The sequence below is a fragment of the Tupaia chinensis genome, unplaced genomic scaffold (assembly GCF_000334495.1).
Source record: "Tupaia chinensis unplaced genomic scaffold, TupChi_1.0 Scaffold000416_1, whole genome shotgun sequence".
Classification (NCBI taxonomy): Eukaryota; Metazoa; Chordata; class Mammalia; order Scandentia; family Tupaiidae; genus Tupaia; species Tupaia belangeri.
Genome location: NW_006159921.1, coordinates 462741 through 490636, shown reverse-complemented (window position 1 = coordinate 490636; position 27896 = coordinate 462741). Strand labels below are relative to the sequence as shown.

General features: G+C 37.6%; 1 protein-coding gene across 1 annotated transcript in view; it reads left to right on the top strand.

Annotated features, from left to right (window-relative positions):
• Window positions 1-27896, top strand: part of DHX40 (DEAH-box helicase 40) — a gene marked incomplete in the record, with an annotated part of 51582 nt that overhangs the window by 15127 nt on the left and 8559 nt on the right. The window contains 5 exon segments of the mRNA XM_027774232.1: window positions 9871-9970; window positions 13534-13620; window positions 13751-13933; window positions 19999-20079; window positions 21225-21382. Coding sequence (XP_027630033.1) covers window positions 9871-9970; window positions 13534-13620; window positions 13751-13933; window positions 19999-20079; window positions 21225-21382 — 609 coding nt within the window.

Below are 27896 nucleotides of genomic sequence, written 5' to 3'. Positions count from 1 at the left end.
TGTGTGTGTGTGTGTGTGTGTGTGTGTGTGTATGTATATATACCTGGCATTGACTATTTGTGTATACACACACACACACACATATATGTACATAAATATGTGTACATACATAAATATGTACACCCATATAGGTGTATGTGTGTGTGTATATATATATATACACACACACATACACCTATATGGGTGTACATATTTATGTATGTACACATATTTATGTACATATATGTGTGTGTGTGTGTGTATACACAAATAGTCAATGCCAGGTATATATACATACACACACACACACACACACACACACACACACAGACAGAAATTTTTTTCTCCCTCATTTTTCTTGTGAATCTATATTTGCTATTTCCTTAAACTGGAATTCTCATTTCCCTTTATTTTTTCTCTCTCATTGGCTCAAATCTTCTGTTTTGGTTCCGTAGGGTAGCCAACACCGTAAAAACCTTTTCTAATTTTTCTCCTCACAACTGGCTTTGATCTCTTCCTCATACGAACTTCTCTGTGCTTCACTTTATTGCTGTGGCACTTAACACATCCTACCTTGTGTTATGGGTGTTTTATCACTTCTGTGAGATTGTGAACGTCTTAGCGGCAGGTACTATATGTTGAAAAAGTTCTGATTAAATACTTGTTAAACCGTGTTCCAGATATTTTACTTTCTGCTGATACTCTTTTAGTATCTTACACCAAACGCTATATCGAGAACCTTATTCTTGTCTCTCTCTCACACCTTTTCCGTCTTCTGATTACCAATTTCTGTTCAAGGTATTACAGTTCTTGTACGATGTCATGCATCTAAGAGAAAGGTGAACTCACTAAGATTTATGAAATAAAATGTATTAGTATACTGTTTGCATGGAATTAGAAAATTGTAACACTGCATGTAATTATCTAATTCATATTTCTTAGCCTTTTTGTGAGGGTTGAGTCAGTAGGTCTCAGTTTTGTTTTGTTTTGTTTTTGAGAGGTTTTTGCTATAGGACATGTGTGCTGGCCAGAAAGACAGAGACAGAGAGACAGAAAGCAAGAAACCATCCCCCAGGGGGTATGGCTATGCTGCAATCGCCTCTCCATTCTCCCCTCGGGATCTTGGGCATGTACACACATATGCCCGGCTGAGTTTAAGCTGCTGGGTCCAGGATTCAAACCACGGTTGACTACATGGGAGTCCATTGACATAACCATTATGCCATCTGCTGGTCCTCAGATTCTTTTTTAAAAGTGATGCAAGTCACAGCTTTTTTCCTCTAGAAAAATGCACATATATACACATGTATGTTTTCATATAATCAGACCTTTTTATTTTACAGATAGAGACTTAGGTAATATTCCTGAGATCACATGGTAAATCAGTATTTGATAACTAGTTGTTTATTTAGTAGGGGGATATAAAGTGTGAATATTTCCAGAATACATGAAGAAAAGAAAAGGAGCTCTACCTTGGATTAGTATACAACTTATTCTTTTTTTTTTTTTGCCAGAGGGTGCATGTGCTCACCAAAGAGAGAGAGAAGGTGAGAAAGCACCCCCTTTTGGGGGATGGTCACACTGCTTCTCCTTCTCTTCCATTTCTGTCTCCTTTTAGGATTTTAGGCATGTGTGCACTCATGCCCAGATTGTTTTTCAAGCTGCCAGGATCAGGACTCAAACCATACATAGCCTTGTGTGATCTAGCTGTCTTAATCACCACGTCACCAGCTACCCTAGTGTATAACAATTTACAAGAGGAAAATCTGTTCATTTATTTAGGTCACTGCATAAATCCAAGGGTTTTTTTCTTTCTTTCTTTCTTTTGCCTACAAAACAAAAACATGGCAAGTACCTGAAATTGTTTCTGGGTGTGGTTGTTACCTTAGATATTAAGATTAAAGGTATGGGGATTAAGGCTAGTGAACTTGACGTAAAAACTTTTACTTTATGTGGTTTCTCTTCAAATAAGAAAACTTTTCTTTTGTCTTATAAGGAAATGTATAATTTACATATTTTTATATAAAATCAGCAAAGTAAGAAAAAGAAAGTCACCCAGATTCCATCAACATAACTAAGTGGTAGTCTCTGTGAACATTTTGGAGTATATTGTCTTGAACTTTGTCTTTACATTTTAGATTTATTTTTGTCAGATGTTTAGTTTTATTTCATTAACAAAAAATGGAATTATGTTTTATTTGCTATTTTATGGTTTATTAAGACCTTTGTAAGAAGTTTAAAAAGTGTAGAAAAGTACATAAAAACCATTTTCCATTGTGCAGAATTAGCACACTTAGTGTCTCAGTATATTTGCTCCAGGTTTACTTAAGAACAATTACTTAATTGCTAAGTGAGTGATACTGTTTTATGATGAACTATTTAAGTGGTGTATAAAAATTACAAAGATAAAGCAATTCAAATTCCTTCATCTAGAAATAACAGTCTTTAATATTAGGAAAAGCATTATTCAAAGATGTGTGTATGTGTGTTTATGTAAGTTACATATATATAAGTAAGTCGACAAATTTTTTTTTTTTTTTTTGTATTTTTGTTTTAGTTTTTTTCTTTTGCCAGCAGAGAGAGAGGGAGAGGGTGAAGCATCCCCAGTGGGGCATGGGTCACACTGCAATCCTTTTTTTCATTTCTCCCTCCTGTTGGGATTTTTGGGCATACACACATGCCCGGTGTATTCCTTGAGCCACTGGAGCCAGGATTTAAACTGTGGTTAGCCAGTTGGGATCTGGCTCCCTTAACCACTAGCTTACAGGGCTGGACCAGAAGTACTTTTGAAAGAAATACTTACTTTTGTTTGCATTTACTTGAAAGAATTAGTAAACTAAAGTGTATCTTCCTTTACCACATGAGATTAAATTTCATAAAACATTACTTCACAGGGGAACCAGCAGTTAGCGTAATGGCTATGTTGCTGGACTCCCACATAGTCGACTATGATTCGCGTCCCAGACCTGGTGGCTTAAAACTCACGCCAGGCGCGTGTGCGTGCGTACCCAAGATCCCGAGAGGAGAATGGAGGAGAAGGGATTGCGGCGTGACCATCCCCCCTGGGGGGTGATTTCTCGCTTTCTGTCTCTCTGTCTCTCTCTGTCTGTCTGGCGAGCGCACGCGCCCTATAGCAAAAACCTCTCCCCCCCCAAAAAAAAAAGAAAAAAAATTACTTCACGGATTAAGAAGATGAAAAATAATAAGCCGCAGTTAATATTTTTAGACCATATTTGACTGGAAATCTTATCTGTTGATTTTCTATTTATTTATTTATTTATTTATTTATTTATTTGAGATGTTTTTGCTATAGGGCGTGTGCACTTGCCAGAAAGACAGAAAGACAGAAAGTGAGAAATCTCCCCCTAGGGGGGCTGGCCATGCCGCATTCCCTTTATTCATTCTCCTCTCAGGATCTTGGGCACCCACGCATGCCCAGCATGAGTTTAAGCCACCAGGTCCAAGACGTGAACCACGGTCAACTACATGGGAGTCCAGCGACATAGCCATTACACCAACTGCTGGTCTCTTATATGTTGATTTTCTAACTTGAAACATGAGGACATAAGTACTTTTACTCTTCTGTATCGTCTCTCTGATTTTTGTTACTTGGATATTGTTCAGATGTATTTAGTGTTCATCATTAATCTAATCCTTTTTGTCATGATTTTCCCATTCCTAAATTACTTTTGTTAATTATAGAGTGGCTGAATTTTGTTAAATTTTTAAAAAATAAAAGTGTTCATGAGTACCGTTTTTTAAAGTTTTTTTTTTTTCTTTTATGTTTGAGAATGTCTGGTTTTTACCTTTATACTTGAACTACATCATGGCTGGGTTTTATGTTCTTGGGTCACACTTTCTTTTCCTTAGAACTTGGTAGACGTTGTCCAGTTGTCTTCTGACATTGAGTGTTGCTGCGGAGAAGTCTGAGGCCAGCCTGATTTTTTTTCCCCTTTCTTGTAAGTGATTTGCTTTTTCCTGTCTGATTGCCTGAAAAGTTTTGTTTCTATCCTTAAGACTTAATAGTTTGAAGTAGGATATTTTCTGATGTTGTGCTTTATATTTTATCTTATATTGGAATTTGATGGAATTAGATCAACTTCGTTGAGATACAATTTACTTATAAAACATGCCTGTTTTATGCATACAGTTTATTGATTTGTCCATGTATATACCTTCATATATGCTAATTTAATCTGCAGATTCGATTCTTCATTTTGGGGAAATTCTCTTTTGTCATAGTTTTGAGTATAACTTAAGTGTCATTTGTTGGTTTCTCTACTTTAGAGATGCCAGTTATTCTTATGTTTGACTGTCTCTGTCTTCTGTACTTTTTAATTTCTTCTGGTCCTTTTCTCTTTTTCAGCTGCATTTACTTATTATCTCATTTCTTTCTCTATGTCAGGAGCTTGATTTTCAGCTGTGTTGGTGAGAATTCAGAAGTTTTTTTTGACTCAGCCAAATGACTTCTGAAGGCAGGGCAAAATTTGAGTTGAGCTGTGTTGTAGTGTTTTGTTCTGTTCCAGAGTCGTCATGCTTTTTCTCCTCTGATGGGCAGTTTTTAAAGCTTGTTAAGTTTTGTTCCTTTTATTCACACACTCAGACATATTTTTGATTTGGGCTCCTTTTTTGGTGGGGATGGGGTGGATCTGGGAAAAGAAATATGATAAAAGTTCAGTTGGCCTTAACTTATATCATAGACGTGTTTCTTAGGAACATTACTCCAGTAAGAGTGTTGAAAGATCTTTCCTCAATATTATTTCTTGGTAGACTTTGAAAAATCTTTCTGCTTCTGGGCCAATTTTTTACCCCTTTATTAATAAAATTCTAGTACCAGGATCAACAGATAGTATAATAGTTATGTTGCTGAACTCCCATGTAGTCAACTGTGGTTCAAGTCCCAGACCTGGCAGCTTAAAACTTACACTGGGCATGAGTGCATGCATGCCCAAAATACTGAGAGGAGGATGGAGAAGAAGGGTTGTGGCATGGCCATCTTCCCTGTGGGGTGATTTTTCACTTTCTTTATGTCTGGCGAGCACATGTACCCTATAGCAAAATTCTCTCAAAAAAAAAAATAAAATAAGATAAATAAAATTCTCATATCAGGTACTGGAATAGACAGAGTAAGGTATATGAGAATCTTTCATAGGTAAAGACACCAGGGAAAGAAGATAATCAAGAAAATTATTGTGCCTTAAAGTATTCATTTTCCCCTTTTTCTTCCTGGAGAGTTAAAACTTGATTTAGGGGGCCAGTGGATGGCATGGTGGTTAAGGGCGCTGGACTCCCACATGGCTGATTGCTGTTCGAGTCCCAGACCTGGCAGCTTGCTTTCTCACTTTTCCTCTCTCTTTCTCTTTTTCTCTCACTCTGTCTCTCTCTGGGCAAATTAAAGTAAATAAAGTTAGATAAAATAATTCTTAAGGAAAAGAATAGGAATATGTATATTTAACTTTTTAGGAATATATATATTTATGAATATATATGTGTGTGTATATATGTGTGTGTGTGTATATATACATATATATAAAACTTTATTTAGGAATATATACATTTAACTTTTTTCTAGCCCTTTATATTTAGGAATATATACATTTAACTTTTTTCTAGCCCTTTATAAACAAACATAAAATTAACATGTATTTGTAACTGTGAATATGATGGTAAAGTGTGTGAATAAGATGTAAAATATGAAACAGGAATAGGAATCTTGTCAAAACATTTTCAGGACTTTTAAAATGATTATCATGAACAAAATTGGTAAATGAATTTGAAATTTTTCATGAAGTAAAAGCTAAAACAAATTAGGGACTTTTAGAAATGAATTGATTGAAAAACAGGCTTGATAGGTAAATGTGTTCAGAAAGAACATCTCTAACACATAAAATTTTAAGGTAAAGTCGAATTTTAATTTATCATTTATATAATGTGTTTTTAATTTGTTAGTTTATTCAATTACTATTTATTGAGCATATACTATGAGCCAGATGTTGATCTAGGTATTGGAGATATGCCTTGATTAATAAAAAGTTCCCTTTATTTTTTCTTTCCTTCCTTTCTTTTTTAAGAGAGATTTTTGCTCTGGGGCAAAGACGACAGAAAGATGTTGGAGAGACAGAAAGTGAGAACTCATCCCCTCCGGGGGATAGTCATCTACAGTCCCTTCTCCAGTTGAGCTGGTACAACACAGCTCAACTCAACTTCCATCCTCCTCTTGGGATTTTGGGCACACCCTCACTGCTCCTGGTGTGAGTTTTAAACCACTGGTCTGGGACTCAAACCACTGTCGACTAAGTGGCAATGCAGTGACGTAACCATTATGCCATTTACTGGTCTCTGAAAGTTCCTGTTCCTATGGAACTATATTGTAATAGAGTAAATAGGTAATAAATAAGTATATAAACGTATAATTCCAACTGTAAAGTAATATATTACTCATTTGAACCACTTAGAAAAAATGAGCTCCTACATAAATTTAAGATATACCTAAAAAATAATTTTAACCTATATTTTTCACCAGATTATTCAAATATGAAAGAAATAGTTATTTGGGGGCAGTAGTGGCATAGTGATTAAGATGCTGGACTCCACATGGCCTACCGCAGTTCAAGTCCCAGATCTGGTGCCTTGAAATGCATGCTGTGTGCGTGTATGTCCAAGATCTCAAGAGGAGAATGAAGGAAAAGGATTGCTTCATGGCTGTTTCTCTGGAGGGTGATTTCTTGCTTTCTGTCTCTCTGTTTCTGTCTCTCTGGTGACTGCATATGCCCTGTAGCAAAAGTATCTCAAAATAAAAATAAATTGTTTTTTAAAATTATTTTTGTTTTTTAATTTTTATTTATTTTTTTGAGAGGTACTTTTGCTACAGAGCATGTGCACTTGCTGGACAAACAGAGAAGAGACAGAAAGTAAACTCACTCTCTAGTGGGAGATGGCCATGCCATTCCTTCTCCATTCTCTTCTTGGGATCTTGGGCACACATGCACTCGCGCCCGGCGTGAATTTTAAGCCACTGGGTCCAGGACTCAAACTGCAGTCGACTACATGAGAGTCCAGCGATGGAACCATTATGTCATCTGCTGGTTTGTATTTTTGGGTTTATATTGAAACTTCTCTACTGATATCTTTTATAAACTCTACTTTCCTAGCACTTTTTTACTTGGGAAGTTAATTGCAGAATAATATGGAGGAATAGCAAACTAAATTGATTTTAAATTTGCCTGTCTATATGTATATATATTTTAAATTATTTTATTTGACTTTATTTATTTATTTTTAATTTGATCAGAGAAGGGGCAGAGTGAGAGAGAAAGTGAGAAAGCAAGCCGCCAGGTCTGGGACTCAAACCACAGTTGGCCGTGTGGCAGCCCAGCGCCCTTAACCACCACGCCACCTGCTGGCCCCTGTCTATAATTATTTTATAAAGGTTTTTTTAACTTAAAAAATTTAACAAAATAATTAATTAGAGAGAGAGAAAGCAAGCCACCAGGTGTGGGACTCAAGCTGCAATTGGCCACGTGGGAGTCCAGTGCTCTAAGTACTACATCACCTGCCAGCTCTTTCTGTCTATATTTTATATATGCCTTGGGCCAGCCACTTAACTTCTGTGGGCTTTAGTTTTCTTATCTATGAAATGAGAAGATTGGCCTAGCCCAGTGATTTTATTTTTTTAATTATAAAATTTTTCAAAATTTATTCATTCATTTTTTTCTTAATTTGACCAGAGTGAGACAGAGAGAGAGAGAAAGAGAAAGTAAGACAGCAAGCCACCAGGTCCGGGACTCGAACCATGGTTGGCCATGTGGGAGTGTCCAGCGCCTTAGCCACCATGTCGTCACCTGCTGGTTCCATACAATGATTTTAAAACCATGCTTATCTGTGCTACTCCTTTTACCCTTGTAATAGTTCAACTTTGGTCTTTTATATGTTTGGAATACATGGGATCTTTGTAACTTTTTATTTGAAAACAGGCTATTACTTCATTTTACTAAGATTTTCTTGGCTGCTGAAAGAAAGCAATTTAAGGTTGCTCATAAAGAAAAAGTAGATTTTCTAAATGAATATGTCTGTAACTTATGGGAACCAGATGGCAGTTAGGCATTTAAAAAATATTTCTTTGTAAAGTATATGTATATACTGCTGTAGTATATGAGTGAACTTGTGTAAAAAGTTTAAAAGAATACTGTGAAAATAAATGAAAAAGGTAAGATTTTCTTTTCATACTCCAATAGATAGGTTTATATATTCCCTGGAATGATTACTCATAATTTTTGGAAATCAAAGACATAGGTAATTTACCCAACTTCTTTGCTTTGAAGTTCCTTGATCTTATCTGTCATCCTCAGCCACCCATTCGAATGCTTATTACATCCTCGAATTTACCATTACCATCACTTCTGACATAGTTTTTAAACATCCATTCTCTAATGATTACTTCCTGTTACTAATCTGTTCTATCATTCCTAATTCAACAGTGTTCAAAATGCATTAAAACTTGTTCTTTACCAGCCTTTACTTTCCTTCTTGTGATTATTTTCTTATAAATATTCTTTATTCTCTTACCCTGTTCACTGCTTAACCCAGCGGGAGAGCAGTCTAACCAAACCCATCTTTCTACTTTCTTCACAGTCATACCTCTGGTCTGGTTAAGTGCCAAGAATCTAGAATTATTCTCTTGTCAACTCTTCTGGCTTATTCACTCTATTCTTTCTAAGGCTAGCCTTTCTTTTTCATGTATATTAGTTACTTCATTATGATTTACAAATTTATTTGTTTTCTTCAGAGACTAGCCTATCAAATCAACTATCTCTTGGACCTTATTCCAAATTCGCCAGAGAATCAGATTGACTAAAGTTGGGGGAAATGTTTATCCCTGGTGTTACAAACTATGACTAGAGGAGTAAAGTACCTTACTACAAGCATTGTTGCTTGGGCACACCCCTCAGAATGTGTGGGTTATGGAAATGAATGTGGAGTTACTTCTCTTGAGAGGTAGTCATCAGTTAGGCAGACACCATTTAACATAAAATCCACTTAAGCTAAGAAATCTTTTTTCTTTTCTTTTCTCATCTTTTTATTTTATTTTATTTTTTAAATTTATTTTTACATTTTTCACAAACATTTACTTTACATATCAAAAAATTTTTACTCAAAAATTTAACTTCATAGTTCTTGATAGTTAATAAACAGCTTTCAAAATTTCAGAATACTGAATTTTAAACATAATGTTCAGAATATTTCTTATAATTTTGTATGAGGATAAGAAATCTTTAGGGCAGAGAGGTCCTTAATCTGGAATCCATGGATGTGCTTTGGAGAGTCTCCAGATACTTCTGAAGTTGTTTAAATGTGTGTACATACAGGAAAATGTGACCTAGATAAACACTGTACTATAGTGTTTCTTTGAACAATAATAGTCTTGGGAACCAGCAGTCAGCGTAATGGCTATGTCGCTGGACTCCCACGTTGTCAACCGCGGTTCGCGTCCCGGACTCAGTGGCTTAAAACTCACGCCGGGCGCGTGTGTGTGCATGCCCAAGATCCCGAGAGAATGGAGAAGAAGGGATTGCGGCGTGACCATCCCCCCTGGGGGATGATTTCTTCCTTTCTGTCTCTCTGTCTCTCTCTGTCTGTCTGGTGAGCGCACGTGCCCTATAGCGAAAACCTCTCAAAAAAAAAAAAAAATCACCAATAATAGTCTTGTGATTACATGGATCTAGAAAATCTTTAAAAGGTGATGAAGATAGTTTGTAATGTTTATATTTTAAATCCAAGGTTATTAAAGAGGTAAATAAAACATAACTTTTGATGAAAAGACTTGAGTTTTTCAAAACTTGAGTTCAACAAGTTCATGTTATAAGTTGGTATTTCTTTTTACATGTATTTTAGATCAACAAAGGAGAATATTTTTGCCACCTCCACCTGGAATTAGGAAATGTGTTATATCCACCAACATCTCTGCAACATCTTTGACAATAGATGGCATCAGGTACAACTTTGGAAATTCTCTTAAAGTAAAGGAAGCCACTTAGCCAATCATAAAATGTTACTGAGATTGCTTTTCTGTGCCTGCAGTTTAATGTTCTTTGCTTATAATCATCTATCTTTTTTTTGTAATTATCAGATGCTTTGAACAGGAGATGTACCTGTGTTCCAGTCCATATTTATTTATTTGAAGAGATTTTTGCCATAGGGCATGTGGTTTTGCCAGAGAGACAGACAAAAAGCAAGAAATCAACCCCCAGGGGTGATGACCATGTCATAGTCCCTTCTCCATTCTCCTCTTGGTATTTAGGGCATACATGAGCATGTGCCCTGTGTGATTCAAGCTATCAGGTCTGGAACTTGAACCACAGTCAGCCATGTAGCAATCCAGTAACATAACCATTACATCATCTGTTGGTCCCCACTTCACACTTTTTAACTACTTGGTAACTTGAAGCTTTCTTTTTCTGAATTTAAGATTAAGTGTAATGCTTCATAGGTTTCACTAAATAGGAAGCTTGACCTATTATTCACCTAGAGCTTAGGTCGTCCAATACTCTTGTTTACCTTGCAGACCCACTTGGTAGAATAACTTTGTTCACCTAATGTTTATCTTGAGGTATTGTCTATCACTTTACTTTTTAGTAATTATTTATTCACTTATTTTATTTATTTATTATTATTTTTGAGAGGTTTTTGCTATAGGGCGCATGCGCTTGCCAGAAAGACAGTGAGCGACAGAGAGACAGAAAGCGAGAAATTACCGCCCAGGGGGATGGCCATGCCGCAATCCCTTCTCCTCCATTCTACTCTTGGGATCTTGGGTATGCATGCACATGCGTCCGGCAGAGTTTTAGCCACAGGTCCAGGACTTGAACCACAGTCAACTACATGGGAGTTCAGCAACATAGCCATTACATGAACTGCTGATCCTTGTTCATTTATTTTAATTTTATCAGAGACAGAAAATGAGAAAGCAAGCCATCAGGTCCAGGACTTGAACTGTGGTCAGCCATGTAGGAGTGCCCAGTGCCTTAACCACTGCGCCACCTGCTGGTCCCCTTGTCTATCACTTTTAACTTTTTATGAAAATGAACTGTGGTATGAATCCCTTTTTAACAACTTTTTGCTTATAATCAATGATGCCATCACATTTTTTTTTAGTAAATTTAATAGAGAAACACTTGGAGGTTTTAAGTCTGGACTGATAGCTAGCATGAAGTTCTTTCAGATTCTGTACTGTATGCTTTTTGGATATTAATCTTTTATGCAATATATTTTTTGTCCTTAGCTAAGTCTACTGTCACAGGAAGGTTAGACTTGAATCACAAATATTCTTTATATTTCTCCTGGGTAAAAACATAACCCAGATCCAAGAGGAAGTCCAATTTCTTCTGCTTTTTTTCTTTTACTACAAAGAGAATGATTTTTTTATAGTAAAATAAAGGGGAATAGTTCTCTTGAGTAAATTGACTTCTGTAATTTTGTTTCTAGCACAAAGGCTATTTAATAGCATATTTCAAGTTATTGCCTTAATGAATGATAGACTTACTGCTGTTTCTAACTTAGCTCCTTGTTTTGTTTTAGAGAGGTTTTTGCTATAGGGCGCGTGCACTCGCCAGAAAGGCAGAGAAAGACAGAGAGACAGAAAGCGAGAAATCACCCCCCCTCCCCAGGGGGGATGACCACACCGCAATCCCTTCTCCATTTTTCTCTCAGGATCTTGGGCACGCATGCACACGTGCCAGCGTGAGTTTAAGCCACCAGGTCTGGGACTCGAACCGCGGTCAACTACATGGGAGTCCAGTGACATAGCCATTATGCCAACTGCTGGTCCCAACTCCTGGTTTTGTTTGTTTGTTTGTTTTTTTAATGAGAGATTTTTGCTATAGGGTGTGTGTGCTTGTTGGAGAGATAGAGACAGAAAGACAAAAGCGAGAAATCATCCCCTGGGGGGATGGTCATGCTGTAGTCCCTTCTCCTCCATTCTCCTTTCAGGATTTTTGGCACATATTCACATGCACCAAGTTTGAGTTTTAAGCCGCTGGGTGCAGGGTTTGATATGCATTTAACCATGTTGGTGTCCAGCGACGTAACCATTACACCATCTGCTGGTACCCATAACTTAGTTCTTTGCCTGTTCTCTATTTAATTGAGTTAAAATAGTATAGCATGGTGCCAACAGGTGGCATAGTGGTTAAGGTGCTGGACTCCCACATGGCCTACTAAAGTTCGAGTCCCAGACCCGGCGGCTTGAAACTCACTCTGGGCATTGGTGCATACATGCCCCAAATCCCTAGAGGTGAATGGAAGCAAAGGGATTGTGGCATGGCCATCCCCTCTTGAGGGTGATTTCTCATTTTGTCTCTGTCTCTCTGGCGAGTACATGCACCCTATAGCAAAAATCTCTCTTTAAAAATAAGAAGGACCGTATGTTAAAGCCTAGTAAGAATTAGATTCCATTATCTGTTAAAATGGTCTAGAGCTGACTTTTAAGTTTGATTATTATAATTTTTTTATTGAGGCAAATTTTATATTTATAATAATTTTAAAGTGAAAAGTTAAGTGGTATTCAGTACATTTACATTATTGTTCAATCACTGCCTCTATCTAGTTCTAAAATATTTCATTATAATAAAATAAAAGCCCAAACCCCTTAAGCAGGCATTCTATATTCCCCTCTCCACTTCAATCCCTGGAAACCACCAGTTTACTTTCTGTTTTTATGTAATTCCTATTTTGGATATTTCATATAAGTAGAATCATATAATATGATTATGTCTAGATTCATTCATGTAGAATAATGTTTTCTAGGTTCTTCTGTGTTATAGCATGTATCAGTATCCTTTTTATGGCTGAATATTCAATTACATATATACTGCAGTTTGTTTATTGATTCATCATTTAATGGTTAAAGGACATTTACATTGTTTTTACCTTTTGGCTATTAATTGTGCCATTGTGAACATTCCTCTACAAATATTTGAGAACTTGTTTTCAGACCTTTTGGGTGTACACTTAGGAATGGAATTGCCGAGTCACATCGTAATTCTGTGTTTAACTTTGCTGAACCTCCAGTCTGTTTCCCATGTTGGCCAAACTATTTTACAATCCTACTAGTAATATGTGAGCGTTTCAGTTCTTTTTTTGGTTGTTGTTTGTTTTTAATTAGCTATAGGGTGTATGTACTCGCTGGATAAAGACAGAAAGAAAGAGGGAGCAAGAGAGAAAGTAAGAAAGCATCCCAGGAGGTAGTTGACCATACTGTAGTTCCTTCTCCTCCATTCTTCTCTTGGGATTTGGGCATGCACACACATGTCCCCGATGTGTTTTCAAAGCCATTCGATCTGGGGCTCAGAGCAACCATGCATTTGGCAGTGTGAGATCCAGCGCCTAAGCATCATGCCACTGGCTGGCTAAAATGTTTCAATTTTTTTTTAAATTCAGGTTTTACACTTAATATAAAAGATGCTGTATAGTTGTAATTTGGCAAAAAAGAATCTGTAGTGGTTAAAAGGTAACAAGTCTCTCTTTTCTAGAAACTTAACTTGCTTTCAATCTTTTTAGGTATGTAGTAGATGGTGGCTTTGTGAAGCAATTAAATCACAATCCCAGATTAGGTTTGGACATCCTGGAGGTAGTTCCAATTTCAAAGTAAGTCTCTATGTTAAGCCTGTTTGTGCATGGAACATTTGATTAGACAATTTATAGCTGGTTTGGGGATGGGAAATTAAAATTACCTGGGAAACTCAGAAGACATTTTGGGGATGTTTTTGTTTTCTAGGAGTGAGGCATTACAGCGAAGTGGCCGAGCTGGTAGAACATCCTCAGGAAAATGTTTTCGGATCTATAGTAAAGATTTTTGGAACCAGTGTATGCCTGACCATGTAATCCCTGAGATTAAGAGAACTAGTTTGACATCTGTAGTTCTGACCTTAAAGTGCCTTGCCATACATGATGTCATAAGGTATGTGGACAACTTGGAAAAAAAGAAAACTTTGTTAAGAGTGGAACCAGATTCTTTCTTTTTTTTTTTTTAAATTATTTATTTATTGTTTTCATTTGACCAGACACACACACACACACACACACACACACACACACAGAGAGAGAGAGAGAGAGAGAGAGAGAGAGAGAAAGCCACCAGGTCCAGGACTTGAACCGAGGTTGATCATGTGGGAGTGTCCAGTTCCCTAACCACCATACCACCTGCTGGTCCTGGAACCAGATTATTTCTTAAAAATTCATATATCCTGGGACCAGCAGATGGCGTAGTGGTTACATTGCTGGACTCCCACGTAGTCAACTCTGTGGTGAGCACACGTGCTGTATAGCAAAAATCTCTTTCTAAAAAATAAATAAAAATTTATATATCCTAAAAGATGCTAACTTATTTTCAAGGTTTTTTTTTTTTTTTTTTTTTAAAGAAAGTTTTGCTATAGGGCATGTGCACTGGAGAGACAGAACACAAGGAAAAATCATGCCCTTAGGGGGCGGTCCACACCACAGTCCCTTCTCCTCCAGTCTCTTCTTGGAATTTTGGACATATACACACACACACACCCAGTGGGAGTTTTAAGCACTGGGTTTAGGACTCAAACTGCAGTCGACTACCTGGGAGTCTAGTCATGTAACCATTATGCCATCTGCTGGTCTCCAAGGTTGGTTTTCTCATTGGTTGGTTTTCAGTTAGACCAAAAGAAAAGACTTACTTACTTTGCTTTACTGGGATTTTTCCCCTTTTTCATGTTGTTTGTTTGTTTATTCATTCATTTATTCATTTATTTCAATTTGACCAGATAGAAAGACGAGGGAATGTGAGAAAGCAAGTCACCAGTTCCAGGACTTGAAGAGTGATTGCCCATGTGGGAGTATCCCATGCTTTAATCACCATGCCACCTACTGGCCCCCTCCCTCATGTTTTAACCATGGTTTAATGGGTTGGAGTCAAGGGTCATGCTCAAGTTTATTTATATTATTTAGAGACCACTGTATATTTGTAGTGAAAGGTGTAAAATAACCATAATTTTAGTCAGAACGGTTTTTTTTTTTGGTAAATTTTTTTATATGGCCAGCATTGTGCCATGTATCATGAAAGACAATACCATGTAAAAGATTTTTGCTTTCACTAAATAAAATTAGGCAAATGTAAATGATATAATTTGTTGGTATAGGAAAAGATACTGTTGGGGCTTGAAGTTTCTTATCACACTTGGTAGAAGATTTAATGAAGAAAAGTGATTATCATACTTTTTATTGCTCTTCATTGGCTAGGAATGGAGCAGTGTCAGAAACTTGGGAGCCAATGACCAGTGTGTTCTTTCAATTCATAGTAGAAGGGGAAGCAATTACTAGGTTGTTCCAGATGTATATTATATACTCTTGGTAGCTAATTCAATGTGTTTTGGATAGTTATTATCATAAGACGAGATTTTTCTGAATGAGACTATAAAGCCTACAAAGAAGCAAACATGTACTAAATTCTAACTGTAATTATAAATTATAGCAATGAGAAAAAAGGAAAGTCATTTAATGAAATCATTTGGCCAAACAGAAAGCTTCCAGATGAACCCAGATTTAAAAAATAATGTCTTGGGGCCAGCAGATGTTGCAGCAGTTATGTCGCTGGTCCTACATGAGGTTTGAGTCCTGGCTCTTGTGGCTTGAAAATCACACTGGGAATGTGTACGTGCATGCCCAAGATCCCTGGAGAAGAATGAAGAAGAAGGGATTGTGGCGTGGCCATCCTTCCTGGGAGGTGATTTCTCACTTTCCCTCTCTGTCTCTCTCTTCTTCCCAGCAAGTACACACACCCTAAGACAAAAACTTGTACCAAATAATAACAACAACAACAACAATAATGATGATGTCATCTTGATTTTTTTCATTTAGGAAGAAGGACATATTTAGAAACAGCTGCCCACTAAGCTTGACATTGATTTTTAGAATATTTGGGAAGGATAGAAGAGCAGCATATACCCAAGAATGGACATATGGAAATAGGAAATAGGAACAGTGGACATTAGGAAATAGGAACAGTGATTACTTCATATCTGTACTGAGTTTTTTTACAGCTTAAATCTTAAGCCCTGTGACTAGCAGATGGCATAATGGTTACATTGCTGGACTCCCACATAGTCGACCACAGTTCAAGTCCTGGACCTGGTGGCTTAAAACTCGTGCTGGATGTGTGTGAGTGCGTGTCCAAGATCCCAAGAGGAGAATGGAGGAGAAGGGATTGCAGTGTGGTCATCCTTCCCCCACTCCCGTTGTGGATGACTTCTCACTTTGCGTCTCTCTGTCTCTGTCTCTGGCGAGTGCACGTGCTCTATAGCACAAATTTCTCTTTAAAAAAAAAAAAAAGAAAGAAATTTTAAACCCTAGAATGTACCAAAAGTCCCCAAGATGTTAGAGAGAAAAGCAATAAAAAACTTCCCTCTTTTTAAGTTGTATGTAGAATAAGGAGTGGATGACCTAGTATTTAGATCACTAGTTTAGTATTCATAGATGACAGAAAGAAAATCAAATGTCTTAATTATTATTTTGCTTTTCTATCAAGGCGTATCTTTTCTTTTTTTTCAGACAGTTGTGTTTTTTCTTTGCTATAAGGCATGTGCGTTTGCCAGAGAAACAAAGGGAGAAATCCACCCCCCTCTCCAGAGATGGCCACACTACAATTCCTTTTCCTCCATTCTCCTGGGATTTTGGGCATGCAGGCACATGCACCTGGTGTGAGTTTGAAGTCCCGGGTCTGGGACTTGAACTGCAGTCAGCCATGTGGAAGTACAGTGCTGACATAACCATTACACCATCTGCTTGTCCTAAGAAGGATGATTTTGAAACTGAAACAATAAGACACATCTAAATAAGGAACTGAGAACCAAGATGGATTAGAAAATGATTGAGGAACTCTAACTATTCATACCATAAATTAGTTTGTCTTGAAGATTTAGATGCTATTTCCATGGTACTAAAAGAACTTGCAGATTTATCGTCCGAGCCTTGTGGGTTATCTCTGAGAAATTATGTGAAATAAGTTCCCAGAAAATTATAAGACAAATGTCTTGTTTTTTTGTTTTGTTTTGTTTTGTTTTTAAATAGGAAAAAAGGCATGTTCAGGAAATAGCTGCCTAGTAAGCTTGACATTGCTTCCTCGCAAAGCTTCTTGAAAAGTGTTTTAAGAGAACTTAATGATGATTTATAATAATGAGTGTGAGCAACATTGTTCACAAAGTGTTTATTACTATAAACCATTATCGTTTCAGTTTGAGGATAGGACCATACACATAAGGTGTGTTCTGTTAGAACTTATTGAATGATAACCTGTTGTGCTTGACAGACTTGGCAATTGGTATAATAGAATCAAGAGAGGAAAATTGTGTGTGTGTGTGTGTGTGTGTGTGTGTGTGTTTGACTATAGCGCACATGCATTTATTGGAGAGAGATGCGAGAGACAGTGAAAAATCACCCCTCAGAGCGGCAGGTCATGCCACATTCACATCTCTTTCGTTGTCCTCTCAGGATTTTAGACACACACACATGCCCAGTATTTTTTTGCCAGGTCTGAAATTCTAACTGTGCAGTCAGCTGTAGATCTGACCTTAACCTAGATGTCACCTGCTGGCCCTAACTTCAGATATTAGAACTCTGAAATGACTATTATATATATAAGGGGAAGCTGACTAGTTTGGTATTGCTCTAGCACGAGGTTGCTAACAGTGGTGTGGTCTTCTTTTTTTAAGAGGTTTTTGCTATCGGGCGTGTGCGCTCGCCAGAAAGAGAGAGACAGAGAGATAGAAAGTGAGAAATCACCCCCCAGGGGGGTTGGCCATGCTGCAATCCCTTCTCCTCCATTCTCCTTTTGGGATCTTGGGCACGCACGCACGCACACACACCCAGCGTGAGTTTAAGCCACCGGGTCCTGGACCTGAACCGCGGTTGACTATGTGGGAGTCCAGCGACATAGCCATTACGCTAACTGCTGGTCCCACAGTAGTGTGGTCTTACAGTTATTTTTAAGTTATACACTTTTAAAAAAAATAATTATTTAGTTAATTTTATTTATTATTATTTTTTAATTCACCAGAGTGAGACAGAGAGGGAAAGTGAGAAAGTAAGCTACCTGGTCTGGGACTTGAACCGTTGTTGACCATGTGGGAGTCCAGCACCTTAACTGTCATGCCATTTGCAGGCCCCTTACTAACCAGTTTTGTAAGTAGAATTTTTTTTTAAGAATTATTTTATTTAACTTTGTTTTAATTAATTAATTAGTTAATTAGACCAGAGTGGGACAGAGTAAGAGAGAGAGAGGGAAAGTGAGACAGCAAGGCTCCAGGTCCAGGGCACGAACCATGGTCGGCCATGTGGGAGTGCTCTTAATTGCCACGCCACCTGCTGGCCCCTGTAAGTAGAATTTTATGAGAATAATACCATACACATTCATTTATGCATGGCTGCTTTCACGACAACAGCAGAGTTAAGCAATTGTGACAGACCATATAGCTTACATACCTTAACTATTTACTATCTGGCCTTTTACACAAAATACTTACTATCCTTTGAGAAGTTTATTCTTTTGTTATTTTTCTTAGGTTTGTTAACATTATTATGGTAATGTGAGAGAATGTTCTTATTTTTAGGAGATGCATGCTGAAATATTTTAGGAGTGAAGTGGCAACCTGTTTTCAGTTGGTTCAACAGAAAATAAGTACATACACATGCTTGCATGTATAACACAAATATGAGGAGACTTGCAAAGTTTGTGGAACTATAGAATGAAAGTGTGTTTATTTTGATGGAAAAAAATACTGAAACCTGGGGCTGGCAGGTGGCGTGGAGGTTAAGGACGCTGGACTCCCACATGACTGACCATGGTTTGAGTCCCACACCTAGCAGCTTGCTTTCTCACTTTCTTTCTCTCTCTCTCTGTTCCTATATGATCAAATTAAAATAAATAAATAAATAAAATTAAATAATTCTTTAAAAAAATCCTGAAACCCATGTATAATTTTGTTTCTTTTTTCTCTCTTAAAAAAATTTATTCATTTACTTCTTCCATGATTGAGACAGAGAGAGAGAGAGAGAGAGAGCAAGGATACCTCTCAACATAGTCTTAATGCTGTGATTCACCTCCAAGAGCCACAGATTATGGGCACACAAATACCTGGTGGACTAAGGGACGTTTCTGGGTATGAACGTGTGAGTCATCTCATACAACGTTGTGTTTTACCACTGCACCACTGTCTGCCCCTGTTTTTTTTTTTTTTTTTTTAATTTTATGAACATACCATGAACTTTCTAAGGACTCTTGTAGGGCATAATTAATTGAACATACTTAGCTAAAAGCACTTTTTTAAAGCAGTTTGAGTTTTAGTTTCTGTTTTCTCTTAATTTGACAGAGGACATTTACACTTGTCAGAGAGAGGAAGAAAGTACCTCTTATGGGCAATGGTCATACTGCAATCCCTTCTCCACTTCTTCCTTTTGGGATTTTGGGCATGCATTCATACTCCCCTGCTGTGTTTTTCAGACCATCAGGTCCAGGACATGAATTAAACAGTTAAGCTATGTGGGATCCAGCTCCTTTAACCACCACGCCACTCATTGACCCTATCTAAAAGCATTCTGAGGTACTATTAAACAACTTGTAATTTTCAGCCCCTTTCAGTTAATTTTTCCCCACTGTCCGATAACTATTTAGAAAACAAGTTGTGGATTGCAGGAGTGTGTAAACTTGACATTGACTGAAGGGTGGGGCAGGATTAAGATAAGTAGAGAAAAATGGTGACCTTATTCCAGGTAAGGGGAGTAAAAAAAGAACTGCTTTTTGAATTATAAGCATGTGATTCAGAAGAAATTATTTCTTGTTTTGGTGAATGTTGGTCATGATTATAGAATGTTTTAAAAAGGGAAGAGGAGGACTTGAAAAATAGGAGAAGTAAAATCTTTAAAAGAAATTTTCATGAAGTTTGTATAAAATCCTACCATGTTCAAGGAATGATCTCTCATTTCATATCTCATTTAAACACCCAGGTTTCCCTATTTGGATCCACCTAACGAGAGACTTATTTTGGAAGCTCTTAAACAACTTTACCAGTGTGATGCTATCGACAGGTAAGTTTTTAAGTTTTGTTGTAGGGTGCATGTGCTCACCAGAGAGGGAGAGAGCAAGAGAGATAGAAAAGTGAGAAATCACCTCTAGTAGGGATGACTACACCAGTCCCTTTTCCCCCATTCTCCTCTCAGGATTTTGGGCATGTACACACATGAACCCATTATGTTTTTAAAGCCACTGGATCTGGGACTTGAACCACGCAGTTGACCATGTGGGATCCAGCTGCCTTAACCACCACATCACCTGGGGGCCCAGTGTTGATCTCTTTTCGATAGCATTTTAAATACTTTCCTTTATTAGTAGAAAATAATTTGTTTAAATTGGATTGTTTTACTTGAAATTAGAATTTGTCCTCAATCTTTCTTTACTATAATTTTGACTTTAAAACTGTATCATTAAAAAGATAAAAACAAAAAACAAAACTGTATCATAAAACCATTTTTGTTTAATATTGCATTATTTAACAAGTGATATATATACTGTGTCAGTACATATATCAAGCATTATACTGGGTACATAAAAGTGATAAAGAGATACAGGGTCCTTGTTTTCATGATTGTGTGATAGAGGAAGGTGGGATAATTATAATTCTCTCATTTTTTCAAAGACATCCCCTGTGCTTCTGAAGCATATTTGTATCTTTCATTATACTACTATCTTTTGCCTCATTGTTTAGTTTTATGGATGTATTAAGGATTTCGACAGTTGAGGACTTTTTTTTCCTGAGAGATTTTTGCTATAGGGTACATGTGCTTTGTTGGAGAGACAGAAAGTGAGGAATCCCCCCACCCCCCCCCCAGGAGGGATGGCCACGCCACAGTCCCTTCTCCATTCTCCACTCAGGATCTTGGGCATGCACGCACACACAACTGGCATGAGTTTTAAGCTGCCAGGTTTGGCATTGGAACCACAGTCAACTATGTGGGAGTCCAGCAATGTCACCATTATACTATCTGCTGGTCCTGACAGTCGAGGATTTATAATCTATGTTCCTCTTAACAGTAGCCATAGTATTTTATTTTCTTAATGTTGATTAAATTTCTGGAAGTTTTTTAAAGTAATATAAATTATATCCCATCTGACGAACATTACATTTGTACTCTCCCAAGGCAGAAACACTTAAGAACTATTTCTTTCTATTAAGGAGTGGCCATGTGACCAGATTAGGTTTGTCTATGGTGGAGTTTCCTCTCCCGCCACATCTGACATGTGCAGTAATAAAGGCTGCTTCTCTGGACTGTGAAGATCTACTACTTCCAATAGCAGCCATGTTGTCTGTCGAGAATGTTTTCATTAGACCTGGTAAGTTTATTGATTTTTTTTTTTTTAATTAGTACGCTTTATTTATTTTTGTAGAGGTTGAGGGTGCATGCGTTTGTGGGAAGGTGAGAGAGCAGTGAGAGAGAAAATGAGAAATCATTCCCTGGGGGATGGCCACACCACAGTCCCTTCTCGTTCTCTTCCTGCGATCTTGGGCACGTATGCATACATGCCCATGTGAGTTTCAAGCCACTGGGTCCAGGACTCGAACCATGGTCAGCCATGTGGGAGTCTAGCAGCGTAACTGCTATGCCATCTACTGGCCCCTAGAGTTTATTTTTTTAGAGTAGTTTTAGGTTTATAGAAAAATTGAATGGACATGACATAGGGCTCACATTTACTCCCACAGACAGTTTTCCCTATTGTTTACCTCCTTCATTTGTGTGATACATTACTTAACAGTTGATGAGCCAGTATTGATATGTTATCATTAATTGAGGGGATCACTCCATGTTGTATATTCTCTGGGTTTTGACAAATATGTGATGACACATCCTTTACATTATACAAAATAGTTTCACTACCCTAAACATCCCCCAGTGCTCCACTTAATCATCTTTACATCTCTTCTCAAATGTCTGATCTTTGTACTGTCTCAGTAGTTTTGCCTTTTCCAGAATGCCACACAGTTGGAATCATGTAGTATTACATAACCTTTCAAATTGGCTTCTCTCACTTAGCATTTTAGGTTCCTCTATATCTTCTTGTGTAATGATAGCTCATTTTAAAAAAAAATTGCCGAGTAGTATTCCATTGTGTGAAGTTTATCTATTCACCTATTGAAATACATGTTGGTTGCTTTTTCATGTTTTAGCAATTATGAATAAAGCTGCTGTAAGTATCTGTGTGCAGGTTTTGTGTGGACATAAATTTTCAACTCATTGCTGGATTGTATAGTAAGAATATGTTTAGTTTTGTAAGAAACAACCAAACAGACTATCTTCTAAAGTGACTTTACTGTTTTATATTCCCATTAGCAATGAATCTTATAGTTCTGTTATTTCACATTTTGGTGGTGTTAGTGTTTTGGATTTGGCTATTTTAATAGTTATGTAGTGGCAACTCATTGTTACTTTAATTTGCAGTTCCTTTATGATAGAAGATGTTGAGCATCTTTTCATATGCTTATTTCCTACCTGTGTATTTTCTTCAGTGAGGTGTTTGTTCAGTTTTTTTGTTAACTTCTGAAAGTTACAAATCAAACCTCTTTTCAATAGCATTTTTTAGTTTATTTGTTCTATGAGCAAGACAAGAGATAGAGGAAGAGAGTTAGCACCCCAACAGCTTTTATTTATTTTTTTTCATTGATTTATAATAATGCATGTGTGAATGAGAGAGAAATGAGTACTTTTCACAGAGTCTGATCATGCCATGATCTCCTTCCTTCAGTCCTCCAACCTGATGGTCTTAGGCGCTTATGCCTGAGCCCAGTGTGTTTCAGGTTGATGGAGACAGGGATTTAAGTTGCAGTCCAGTCGCCAAGTGGGATACAGTTTCTCTTGAATAGTACATTACCACTGTACCTCAGAGTCAGCTCCTGTTTGGCTCTTTCTTTTTTCTTTTCTTTCTTTCTTTTTTTTTTCGGAGAGGTGTTTGCTTTAGGGCATGTGCGCTTGCCAGAAAGACAGAGAGAGAGTGAGAGACAGAGAGAGAGAGATAAATAGTGAGAAATCACTCCCCGGGAAGGGGTGGCCATGCTGCGATCCCTTCTCCATTCTCCTTTCAGGATCTTGGACACATACAAACACGCGCCCAGCTTGAGTTTAAGCCACAGGATTTGGGACTCGAACCGTGGTCGACTACATGGGAATCCGGCAAAATAGCCATTAGACAACTGCTGTTCCCTATTTTTTCTTTTCTTTCTGTCTTTTTAAACAGGGTCTCGTTAAGTGATCCTGTTGCCTCAGACTCCTGAGTTGCTGGCGCCCCAGATGTACATCATCACACCTGGCTCTTTTAGATAGGGTCTTACTATTTGCCCCACTAGCCAGGAGCTAATGATCCTCTTGCCTTGTTTCCCAATTAGCTGGGATTACATGTGCCCACCATTACACTCAGAGAGCTCTTTTCTAATTGTTTGTTTTGTTTTTGTTTGTTTTGTTTTGTTTGTTTTCATATTGTTTTAAGAGTTCTTTGGTAATGGTCCTTGATCAGATAGATCTTTTGTAAAGACAGTATTTTCCTGGGTCTGAGCCTTCTTGTCTTGATGTTACCTTTTTTAGAAGAGAAGTGTTTACTTTTAGTGAAGTCTTGCTTGTCAACTTTTTCTTTTATGAATTTTGCCTTTGGTGTTATATCTGAAAAGTCATTGCCATACCCAAGGGCATCCAGATTTTTTCCTTTGTTGTCTTTTAGTACTCAGATGTATAGTTGTTCCAGTACCATTTGTTCAAAACATTCTCATTTCTCTATTGAAATGCCTTTACTCCTTCATCAAAGATTAAGCTCAGCCTGGTGCACAGTTGACATACTGAACTGCATTGCTGGAAGCCACATGGCCGAACGTGAATTTGGATTCCTGACCTGGTTGGTCTGAAATATGCTGGGTGTGTGCAATGTACCTAGGATTCTGATGAGCTGAAGGGCCAGGGAAAGGGGATCACAGCATGATGTAACCCTGTTGAGGGTGCCTGTACCTCCTTGTATACATGCAATCTCTATTACGAATGAAATGAACAACCAAATAAAGCACTTGGCTGTATTTGTATCAGTCTACGTCTGGGCTTCATATTCTGTTCCATCGATCTATTTGTCTATTCTTCCACCAGTACCATGCTGTCTTGATTTTTGGAGCTTGGTATTAACTCTTGGAAATTAGGTGGAGACAGTTGTCTGAGTTTGTTCTTTTCAATATTGTTTTGGCTATTCTGGATCATTTTTCTTTCCATATACACTTTAGAACCAGTTTGTTGAAATTCACAGAATAACTTGCTGACATTTTAATTGAGAATTTGTTGATTCTACAGATCAAGTTGGGAGAAACTGATATCTTGACAGTACTGAGTCTTTCCATGAATGTGGAGTATCTGTCCATTTATTTAGGTCTCCAGTAATTCACTAAGGACTTGTTGAAGGTGTGATATATGCCATATGCCTAGCCCTGGGACAGAAAGCTAAAGGATAAATATTTATTATATTTTGTTACTCTTTAACTTAGCTGTTTGGAATAGGGAGTATATAATGCTCCTGACTGAGAGATCATTTCCTTTCACTGGAAAAGGATGATAACAGGTGAAATTTTGTCCTTTTATAGTGCGTTAGTAATATAGTCATACTTTTTTCCCATAGAATAAAAAAAATAAAGGGTTGTTTAGCTTTATATACTTAGAGAATTCTTTTGATGTTTCCATGTCTTGCTTCTTTTCTTGGTCTGAGTGTATTTGACAAATATCAACTTCGCTTTTCTCTATTGGTTTTTTTTTTCTTTTTCTTCTTTTTTTTCTTCCCCCAAGGAGCTTCTGAGTAGACAATATGCCTTGAATACAGCCAAGATTAACAGTAGACAGTATACTATCTCACTAACTTTATCCCTTTGTAGGCTGTAAGTGTTGGGTCTAGCCATTTATCATTCCTATTATCATAATGGCAAGTACATATTTTTTCTATAAAAATGCTCTGTAATTTAATCAATATGTTCTGCCTACCCTAAGTAGATTGCAAGTTTTGTTTTTCGTTTTTGAGTTCTTCTAGTTTTTTCCCATAGGATGTGTGCGCATGCCAGGGTAGGGAGGTAGAGAAACAGAGAGTAAGAAATCACCCCCCAGAGGGGATACTCACACACTGCACAGTCCCTTCTCCAGTCTCCTCTGGGAATTTTGGGTACGAACAAACATGTCCAGCATGACTTTCAAGCTGCCAGGTCCAGGACTTTAATCGTGGTCAGCCATGTTGTAGTCCAGTGTCTTCACCACTATCACTACACCATCTGCTGGCGCTAGGTTGTAGTTTTTTGTTTATTTGTTTGTTTTTTTGAGAGGTTTTTGCTATAGGGTGCATGCGCTCACCAGACAGACAGAGAGACAGAAAGCGAGAAATCACCCCCCAGGGGGTATGGCCACGCTGCAGTCCCTTCTCCTCCATTCTCTTCTCAGGATCTTGGGCACGCACACACAGGCGCCCAGTGTGAGTTTTAAGCCACCGGGTCCAGGAAGCGAACTGCAGTCGACTACATGGGAGTCCAGCGACATAGACATTACGCTAACTGCTGGTCCTGCCCTAGGTTGTAGTTTTGAGTGTCAGGATTTTGAAATAATATTGACTCGTTTTCATTAGTCAAATTTAAAGCTAAAAACACCGCAAAAGCTACTTCAGAGTATTGAAGTTGGAGTCAAGAGTGCAGGGTTTTATTATCCAACTCTGCCACTACTTAATTATCTGCTTCAACTCTGAGGACTGTTATAGACATCCTTACTATGTAATAGTTTTTGTTTTTTTCTTGATTAACTGGTATATAAAAAAATATTGAATTATCTTCTCAAATGGTGAAGTTCAGATGAGATAGCCTTGTTTTGCTGCGTTAGCTTCTTAGGTGACATCTGCTTGTTTGCATAAGATAAAAATGGTATTTGAATCTTATTTAGGGGAAGTTAATAAGCAAAAGAAATTGACAAGTCTATTAGAATAATTAAGATGGATAATCTAACTGTCATTTAGTCAGAGGATAAACTTGCTGAGATGATAGTAGTTGTAATATAGGTTTAGATTGCCCTATACCTACTCTGGATTTACTATGGGATTGCATAAGTTTTAATTTAAATTCAGTAATTGGATTATTTTTGAGAGAAGAGGTATGAAAATAGAACAAGAATGTCCTCTATCTTTTCTCTAAATTTTGGGAATAATGTTGGGGAGGACTGAGAGTAAGAGAAAAAGAGAGGAGGTAGCAGTTGAAGGTATCAACATGAGAAAGAAAGCCAGAGAAGCAATGTGTTCTCTAAATTCCAGGTTGGAGCAGTTAGGCCATTGTAACGAGAGAGCTAACACTGATCACGCAGAATTAATCTCCTGAAAATATCAGCTGAGTTTGAAATTGTAATCCATTAAATATATAGCAGAGTTATTCTGACATCTTAATAAGAGATGGTGAGCCATCTCTATAAACTACTATAATAAATGTTATAGCCAAATTGAAGGTTTTTCTGGTTAGCTAGAAGCAAGGAATGTTAAGAGTTGGACCATAACTAGAAGTTTCTCTGAGGCTTCTTAACCCAGGGAACCAAGTAATTAGGGCTCTGCATCTCACAAAAGTGAACACCACAATTAAGGGATTCCAGAAACCCCTGGCTCAGAGTTAGGCTTATCTTCTAGTGTTGAGAGCCAGGGTGGGGTTGATGCTGAAGTCTGATACAGTTCGACTTTCGGCACAATACTCTCAGGGAAGTGGTAGTTAGTTGCTTGAAATGACATGTTTTGAGTTAAAAATCAGTATCCTATAGTAGTTCAGTAATGAACATTATTGATCATTATCATCACCTTAGCAGAGACATTTATGTAGTCTATGATAAATCATATTCTCTCCCCCCTTTTTTTTCTAGCTGCTTCCTTCTGTTGTTACCTAGGTAGCATACCTGGATGAAAGTATTTATACCTTAGTGAATGTTTCTTTAATCAGTGTGCTTTCCTCCTGAGTCAGGAACTGCCACTTTATAGATTCACATGGTAGTCTGCACAAGTTCTGCTCTTTGGAATCAGGCAACATTGTGCCTTTGCTAAATCTAGCTGTATGAACTGACAGAATAAGAATTGTAGTGTATTGTGTTACGATGACGGAAGAAATCTCTAGGTAGTTTTGAAAGAAATGGAATTCTGAATGATTAGCCTCGGTAAAAGGCTATGTAGAGGAACTTGGGCAATCAGAGCATTTGGTCCTGAATGGGATCAGGGTTTGTAATATATAAATCAGTAACAGATAAATCTCAAAAACATAATGATGAGTAAAAGAAATCAGACACATCAATACATACTCTATGATTCCATTCATACCAACATTAGATATAGGCAAAATTATGCTGGCCTCATAGCCTGTTGGTTAAGGCAACAGGATACCTCATGGCCCACTATGGTTTGAATCAGTCCTAGTGGTTTGAAAAACACATCAGATGTGTATGTGTTTGAAAAACACACTAGAATCTCTACAGGATGGAGAAATGGGGGCAGAATTTCCTTTGGGCATGCATGCACATGCACTCGGCATGAGTTTACGACTAAGTGGGTGCTTTCTCCCTCTTCCTCTTTCTGTCTTGGTGTCTGCACATACCCTCTGGCAAATTTGGGGGGGGAGATCCTAGTACTGTTTTAAAGACAGGTAAATTGGAAGAGGTACTGTTTTTCTGATAAAATTACTGAAATGTAGTTCAAAGAAAAGGAGTCCTGGGAGAAATTAGAGCACCCTTCACCTCCCCCCCACCAAGTTCTATCTATTCCACCCTGGAGGGTGACACAACTTTTAATGAGCTTAAAACAATAAAAACAGTGAATGTAAATTCTTAATGTAAAT